The 7,664-nt window shown below is 74.3% G+C and overlaps 2 protein-coding genes across 2 annotated transcripts in view; both read left to right on the forward strand.

Moving 5' to 3' along the window:
* TMEM109 (transmembrane protein 109) overlaps window positions 1-1,203 on the forward strand; it is a 1,926-nt gene extending 723 nt beyond the window's left edge. Inside the window, exons 2-4 of the mRNA XM_035327573.1 lie at window positions 5-57; window positions 153-255; window positions 337-1,203. Of these exons, the coding sequence (XP_035183464.1) occupies window positions 5-57; window positions 153-255; window positions 337-728 (548 nt within the window). The 3' untranslated portion in view covers window positions 729-1,203. The remainder of the gene's footprint in view (window positions 1-4; window positions 58-152; window positions 256-336) is intronic.
* Window positions 1,204-1,780: 577 nt separating this feature from the next.
* TMEM132A (transmembrane protein 132A) lies at window positions 1,781-7,171 on the forward strand. The gene is made up of 11 exons (XM_035326609.1): window positions 1,781-1,953; window positions 2,535-2,749; window positions 2,822-3,049; window positions 3,132-3,481; window positions 3,577-3,723; window positions 3,973-4,165; window positions 4,241-4,384; window positions 4,465-4,667; window positions 4,932-5,208; window positions 5,307-5,498; window positions 5,583-7,171. Exons 1-11 carry the CDS (start codon window positions 1,893-1,895, stop codon window positions 6,705-6,707), a joined length of 3,135 nt encoding a protein of 1,044 aa, XP_035182500.1. The 5' UTR covers window positions 1,781-1,892; the 3' UTR covers window positions 6,708-7,171.
* Window positions 7,172-7,664: the final 493 nt, after the last annotated feature.

Genomic DNA, 7,664 nt, shown 5'->3' on the forward strand with positions numbered 1-7,664 from the left:
GCCTGGGCCGCGCTGGAGGGCTGGCTGGGCCCCGAGCCGCTGCGCCTGCTGGCCGAGGTGAGCCCCGACCCCTTTTTGGGGGGGTCACGGGGACACCGGGGGGTGTCCCCACCCCCCCCCAGACCCCCAGCACCAGCTCTTGTCCCCCGCAGGGCCTGGCCGCCGTGCTGTGGCTCGTCTCCTCCGCCATCTCGGCCGCCTTGGCTGTGCTCAGCGCCATCGTGGGGGACATCCTGAGTGCCTGCGGCCTGGGCGGTGAGTGGACGTCCCGACGAAGCCGGTGACACCCCCCCCCACCACCGCCAGCCCCCCGACCCCGTTGTTTTCCCCCTCCAGGGGCCTGGCTGGTGCGCGGGGCGGCGCTGGCCCCCGGCGAGGTGCAGCGGGTGCTGCTGTGGGGGCTGGCGGCGCTGGCGGGGGCCCGGCTGCTGCCGCGGCTGCTGGGGCTGGTGCTGGCCCCGCTGCGGCCGGCGCTGCGCTGGCTGAAGCTGTGCTGCTTCCTGGGAGCCTTCCTGCGCGTGGCGGCCGCCGAGGGCAGCAGCCCCACGGTGCAGGCGGCGATGCTGCTGGGGCTCTGGGGGCTCTACGTGCTGCTGGGGGGCGGCGGGGGGCACCCCCCCAGCCCCGAGGTGCGGCTGGAAGCTGCCGTCCGCAGCCTGGAGTGGAAGGTGGAGGAACTGTGCCGGCGGCAGAGGTGGGGGGGCCCCCAGAACCGGGAGGAGGAGTGAGAGGGTGTGGGGTGGGGGTCTGGGTTGCCCCCCCCGCCCCACGTGTGTGACCCCCGGTGTGTCCCCCAGCGTGTGCGCCCCACACCCCGCTCGCCCCTTCCGCCTCCACACGTGTGCCCGGTGACGCCGTGGGGCAGGCGCCATCCCGGCAGCCCCCGTCCCGCTGCCCCCCAAAGCTGGGGAGCCGCTCCCTGTGCCCCCCCCTCAGTGCCTTCACCGAGCCCACAGTGCTTTGTCCCCCAGGGGGCACGACAGCAGCCCCCAGCCCCAAACCCTTGCCCGCCAAAGAGCAGAGGGCAGCCTGTCCATCCATCCGTCTCCGGAGGTGGCTGGGGGGCGGGAAGGGGACCCCAAAGATGGGTGTCGTCCCCCCCCGGTGGGAGGGCGGCCGTGCCCCGTGCTGCCGGCTCGGTTTGCAAGCTGCTTTTTGAATGGTTTTGATATGCGGTGCCAAATAAATAGTTTCACGAGTGTCCTTGTGCTGCCTGGCCGACCCGGTGGGGAAGGGGTGAGCGCCACGGGGTGCTCAGGGTGCGGGTGCCTCGGTCCTGCGGGGACACCGAGGACGCCGGGGACGGTGGCAGCCTGGGACGTGCTGGGCCAGCGCGCGCTGTCCCCATCTGTTTGCTGAGGCGGGGAGCAGGGGGATATCGGTGCCAGGAGCCGGCCCCGGCGCCCTCTGGCCGTCCCTGCCCTGTGCCTGCTTGCTGCCCCCCCTCACCCCCCTGCCTGGCCATGCTTGCGCCCGGTGTCCCCAGCTCTCCCAGTGCCCTCAGCGTCCCCAGTCACTCCAGTGCCTCCAGTCCCTCCCAGTGTCCCCAGTCCTTTCAGTGCCCCTTTTCCAACCAGCGTGCCAGGTCCCGCCAGTGTCCCCCACCCCTCCCAGTGTCCCCAGTCCCCCGCAGTGTCCCCTACCCCTCCCGGTGCCCCCCAGCGCTCCCGCCCGCCCCGCCCGCCGGGGGTCCCGATGCTCCCGGCGCTGCGCACCCCGGCTGGGGCCCGGTGCCGGGAGTTTAGGACCCGGCGGGGCGAGGCGGCGCCGGTGCCGGTCCCGCCCCGGCCCCATTGTCTGGGCGCGGAGGCGGAGGGACGGCAGCGGCGGCGCCGCGCGCACGGACGCGCCGCGGAGCCCCCCCGGCCCCGGTACCGGCCCCGGTACCGGCCATGGCCCCGGCCCCGGGGGCCCGCCTAGCGCTGCTAGCCGCCGCCCTGCTCGGGGCATCAGGTGAGCGCGGCCGCGTCGGCACCGGCACCGGGCACCGGCACCGGGCACCGACACCGGGCACCGGGCACTGGGCACCGGCACCGGTACCGGTACCGGCACCGGCAGCCCGTGATCCGCGCCCCCCAGCATCTGCTCCCCCCGGCTCTCCTGGGAGCCGCCGGGAATCCGCTCCCCGCGCCGCACCGGGATCCAGCGGGGATTCCCCCGCGCACAGCGGACCCCCTGTGATCCGCGCGGTCCCCCCCGCCCCTTCTGACCGGATTCCCCGGGATCCGGCTGGGACCGGCCCGGTGCGACCCTCGGGATCCGGCTGCCCCGCTCCTGGATCCGATCCTGCGGGACCCTGCGGGACCCAGCTCCCCGCCCGCACACCACCGCGCTCCCCCAGCCCCGCGGGGGGGCCCGGGACCAGCGCCCGTGGGAGCGGGAACCCCTCGGGCCCCCCACCTCGGGGCACCCCCGGGGGGCGGCACCGGCTCCTCTCCCCGCGTGGCCCAGAGCGGATCACTGGGGTAGGGGCTGCGGCCCCCGTGTGCCCCCCCCCCCCGCGAGGCCGGTGACAGCGGTCCCCGTCCCCGCAGCGAGCGGCGACTGGGTCCCCCCGGAGCCCGTGTTCCTGCCGGCGGAGCTGGAGGTGCTGGCCGTGCCCGAGCACTACCGGCTGCAGCGGGCGGACGGGGACCTGCCCGCCAACACCTCCCTGCGCGCCCGCACCGAGACCTTCCTGCTGCTGCCACACGGCTCCGGCGCCCAGCCGCTGCTCCGGGCGTCCTACCCGCCCTTCACCACCCGGCAGGTAACGCCGCCCCCCCGGCCCCCCGCAGCCCCGGGGCTGCCGGGACCCCGCCAGCATCCCCGTCTGTTCCAGGAGGTGCCCACTGAGAGCCCCCCGGAGAAGGACGGCTGGGCTGTCCGCGCCGTGTCCCTGGAGAGCGCCGTGTCCCCGGACGAGCCCTTTGCCCGCGTCCTCTTCCACCTGCGGGGCCCCGACTGGCTGCCCGGGCAGCGGGACCCGCGCGGGGAGCGGGACTTGCCCTGCGTCACCCTCCATGCCCACCACCGTGGCCGGGTGGCACGGGGCGCCTGCCGCCTGCAGGTCGGTGCTGCCCACCGGGGCTGGGGGACCCCCCCTTTGGGTCCCCCCTAACTCTGAGCCTGCTGTCCCTGTATCCCCCCAGGCTCCTCTGGGCGTCTGCGTGGTGGAGCTGGAGATTCCCCCCCGCTGGTTCTCCCCGGCGGCCCCTGCCCCCCGCGCCCCCCTGGAGCCGGCCGAGCTGAGCTACGGCGTGGTGGAACCAGGGGCGTGCGGCCGCACGGGGGGCCGGGGGGGGGACGCGGGGCCACGGGAGGCCCCCCGGTACCTGGGGCCGCTGGAGCTGCGTGTGGCGGTGCCGGCACGGCGGCAGGAGGTGCGGCTGGACGAGCGGGTGCTGCTGCGCGTCCCCGACGCCACGCTGCGCCCCGGGCAGCGCTTTGCCGCCACCCTCGCCCTGCGGCACAACTTCACCGCCCAGCAGCTGACGCTGCGGTGAGACCCCGGGTGTGGGGATGGGAGCGGGAGGCAGGGGCAATGGGGGCCATGGCGTGACGCGTCCCGTGTCCCCCACACACCTTGTCCCCCAGGATCAAGGCCAAGAAGGGGCTGCAGGTGGTGGCAGCCCGACCCGTGGACCCTGCCTGGGCCGTCCAGCTGGAGCGCACCCGCGGCCCCAAGCACTGGACGGCCGTGGTGACGTGCCGGCGGAGCGGGGACGCCCGCGGGGACTGGAGGTAGGGGCAGCAGTGCCAGAGGGGGCTTCTGCACGGCGCCCAGTGTAGCCCGGTGTGGCCCAGCTGGGGCACGGGGACCTGTGCGTTGCACCGCTCCCATCCCAGGATGGCCCAACAGGGCTGGGGGATAGCCCCCGTTCAAGTCATAGGTTGCAGGACAGCTCCATCCCAGTAGGTCCCAGTAGATCCCAGCTGGGGTTGTGGGTGGCCCCACCCCAGTAGCTCCCAGCCAGGGACACGACTTTGCAGGGCGTCGGAGGCGGTCGAGTTCCTGCACCTGGACCTGGCCGTGGAGAATGGGACGGGGGGGCTGGCGCCGGCGCGGCCCCTCACCTGGCAGGTGGAGTACCCCGGCCAGGACCCCGAGGCGCAGAAGGACAAGCTGGTGTGGGAGGTGCAGGTGTCGGAGCGGGACATGCGCGCCCTCGTCCCCTTGGTGCAGGTGGGTGCCCCCCCCGGGGTCCATCCCCCCCGGCATCCCCGCTGTGCGGTGCTCTCAGCCCCGCTCTGCCCGCAGGAGCTGGAGCTGGTGAACACGGCCCCGCTGACCGGCGTCCCCCGCGCTGTGCCGGTGACGCTGGTGACGGTGGAGGCGGGTGGCGGCGTGGCCGAGGTCACCGAGCCGCTGGGCTGCGAGTCGGCTGACAAGCAGGTGCTGCAGGTGAGTGGGGTCCCGGCCCCCCTGGAACTGCCTCCCGGGGGGCTGCCAGCCCCCTACCCCTCCGTGTCTCCCCTCCGCAGGTGGCAGACAGCTGCGACGCGGTGTTCGTGGGGGGCAAGGAGAGCCGGGGGGCACGGGGGGCACGGGTGGACTTCTGGTCACGCCGCCTGCACGCCTCTCTGCTCTTCACCGTCTGGGCGCCGCTGCTGCCGCTCCACATCCAGCTCGGTGACACCACCCTGGAGCAGGTGCGGGGCTGGCGCCTGCCTGGTGCCACCGAGAGGTGAGATGGTCCCACTGCCAAACCGCTGCCACCTGCCACCGCCGTGGCGTGGGCCAGGAGGGAGCTGGAAGCAGGAGGTGCTGAGCCCCACGGCACTCGTGCCGCATGTCCCTGCCCCATGGGGCCCTAAGGCGCTTGGGACACATCCCTGCCATGCTGAGCCCCCTGGCACCCGTGCCACGTCCTCCTGCCACACCCCACGGCATGCCCCCTGCCCCGCGGAGCCCTGTAGGGCTGGCGATGGACATATCCCTTTGTCCCCAGCGCTGACGGGGAGGCGGATGAGCCCGGCGAGGAGGCCGAGCGGCGGGCGCGGGGTTGCCGGCCCCAGTACCAGCGCACGTCAGTGCGGTTCCTGGCGCACTTCGTGGCGCACCCACGGGACGGTGGCCGTCACCTCTCCTACCTGCCCGGCCCTGAGTGGCTCCTGGATGTCACCCACCTGGTGGCTGGCCGGGCACGTGTGCAGGACCCCCGCGTGGCGTCGCTGGAGGGGGACACCGTGGTGGTGGGCCGGGAGCCCGGTGTCACCTCCGTGGAGGTAGGCTCGGGGCGCGCCGTTCGGGGAGGCGTGGGGCCGGAGGGGTGGGGGTGCTGGGGCTGGGAAGGGGCCTGACGAGGTGCCCCCTGTGCCCCCAGGTCCGCTCCCCCGTCTCGGACTCCATCCTGGGCGAGCAGATGCTGGTGGTGTCGGAGGAGAAGGTGACAGTGACAGAGCTGCGTGCCCAGGTGGTGGCGGGGCTGGCGCTGGCGCTGCGGACGGAGCCGGGCCACCCCGGCGTGGTCACGGCCACATGCCAGGGGTTGGCCACGCTGCGGGCCCCCAAGCAGGTGAGGGGGCTGCGGGGAGGTGTGGGGGTGCTCGCGGTGCCCTGCGTGCCCTGAGCCCTGGCGTCATCCCCGGCGTCCTGGCAGGAGGCGACGCTGTCCGTGTGGCTGTCCTTCTCCGACGGCACGCTGGCCCCGCTGGAGCTGTACGGCTGGCAGGATGTGGCGCTGGCCGTGGCCTCGCAGGACCCTGCCGTGGTCACCGTCACAGGGGGCTTGCCCGGGGCCCCTGCCTGGCGCCCACGGGTGCTGGCAGAGGGGCTGGGGCGGGGGGCCCTGCTGCAGCTCAGCCTGCACCCCCCGGATGCCTGCCGCCGCAGCCGGCACCGGGCGGCCGCTCTGGCCACCGGCTCTGCCTGGCTGGAGGTGGGGGCTGCCCGGCGCGGGCCCCCCCCCGGCAGCCCCCAGCCCCCCGCGCCCTTCCCGCGGGCCGAGGGGGCCATGTCAGGGGAGGCGGTGACGGCGGGCGGTCAGCCCCACAGGAGGAACCCCGGCGGCGTGGGACCGGCCTCCACCAAGCTGCAGGGGCTGGGGTCTTCCTCTGAGGAGGAGGAGGAGGAGCAGGGGGAGGAAGCCCGTGGCCGTGCTGGCAGGGAGGAGGAGGAGGAGGAGGAGGAGGAAGAGGAGATGGTGAAGGCCCCGGCGCGGGTGACCGACCTGGAGATCGGCATGTACGTCCTGTTGGGCGTCTTCTGCCTGGCCATCTTCATCTTCCTCATCAACTGCATCTTCTTCGTGCTGCGCTACCAGCAGAAGGAGCCCCCCGACGCCGGGGCGGCCCCCTCGGCCCCCCAGCCCCACAACTGGGTCTGGCTGGGCACCGACCAGGAGGAGCTGAGCCGGCAGCTGGACCGCCAGCAGCCGGAGCCCCCTGCCCCGCCGGCCCCCCAGGCGGGCACGGAGGCCGGGCGCTGCTGCTGCGGGGACCCCCAGGCGCCCGACGCGGGGCCTCCCCCCGGCGCCCCGCCGCCGCCCGGCACCCCCCTGGCCCGCAAGGAGGGGGCTGCACCAGGGGGCGGCCGGCGGAAGCGTGTGGAGTTTGTCACCTTCGCGCCCCCCCGTGCCCCCGAAGAGCCCCCCCAGCCCGCCCCCAACGTGCAGTCCATCCTCGTGGCCAGCGAGGACGACATCCGCTGGGTGTGCGAGGACATGGGGCTGCGGGACCCGGAGGAGCTCAGGAGCTACATGGAGAGGATCCGGGGCAGCTCCTGACCCCGGGGGCAGCCCCTGCCCACCCCCCCTCCCCGAGCTGGCACTGCCCCAGGAGCACCCGTACGGGACCGGCCTCCTCCCTGTCCCTCCTGGTGGCCTGAGCCCTGCCCCGGCGGGGACACCGGAGGGCCTGGCCCCACAGGCTGTTGGGGTGGCAGCTGCCCGCCCCGCAGCATCCCTCCGGGGGGGTCTCCTCACCCTGGTCCCGCCGTGGTGCCGGAGGGCGCGGGGAGGCTGCGGCGGTCCCCCCCTTGCTGTGGGTCTCATTGCGACGTTGTGTTCATAGTGCTGATGATGAGTCCTGTGGTCCGACCCGGGGAGCGCCCCGCGCCCCCTCTCCCCCCGGCCACACGTCCGTTTTGTATCCATAACGCTGTGGGATGGGGCCGCTGCGGGGGCCTGTTATTTATGGAAGATTTTTAATTCTGACGTTGTTACAAAAATAAAATATTTAAAAAAGCGGAGCGGTGCCCGTGCCGTGCTGTTGCTGGAGCAAGCTCTGACACCCGCGGGTGCCTGCCCACGGCCTCGCCAGCCTCCGCCTCACCCCCAGAAAATGGAGGAGGAGTTGGGAGCCCCACGCGGAGCTCCGTCACCCCAGGGAGCTCACTGGGGGGACCCCGCTCGCCCTGCGCTGCCCAGCCCGGGTCCCTGGAACGTGGGGACGTTGGGAGCTGTGCCGCGTGGCTCCCACGAGACCCTCATCCCGGGGCTGCCGAGCGCGATGCGGTGTGGCACCGCCAGGTCCCGCGGGGCCTTGAGCTGCTCCCGAAGCGCGGCGGGGACCCTGAGAGCACGTGGCGCCGTCCCCAAGCGAGGGCCACCTCCGTCCGCCCCCGGGGTGCCACTTCCCCCGGGGCGCGCAGCGGTTTGCTGTGGCAGGATGGAGCCACCCCCACACGCGGCCCTGGGGTGCCGGGCTGGCTTCCTGCACACCTCGGCCAGACACGGAGCGAG

This window comes from Oxyura jamaicensis, chromosome 5, assembly GCF_011077185.1.
Source record: "Oxyura jamaicensis isolate SHBP4307 breed ruddy duck chromosome 5, BPBGC_Ojam_1.0, whole genome shotgun sequence".
Taxonomy (NCBI): Eukaryota; Metazoa; Chordata; class Aves; order Anseriformes; family Anatidae; genus Oxyura; species Oxyura jamaicensis.

What these genes read in the sequence shown, in the direction of transcription:
- TMEM132A (XM_035326609.1), top strand. Translation starts at nt 1,893, where the DNA reads ATGGCCCCGGCCCCGGGGGCCCGCCTAGCGCTGCTAGCCGCCGCCCTG. An exon ending in CCCTCGTCCCCTTGGTGCAG is followed by an intron (nt 4,166 to 4,240) that starts GTGGGTGCCCCC and finishes CTCTGCCCGCAG; the next exon opens with GAGCTGGAGCTGGTGAACAC. An exon ending in CTGACAAGCAGGTGCTGCAG is followed by an intron (nt 4,385 to 4,464) that starts GTGAGTGGGGTC and finishes TCCCCTCCGCAG; the next exon opens with GTGGCAGACAGCTGCGACGC.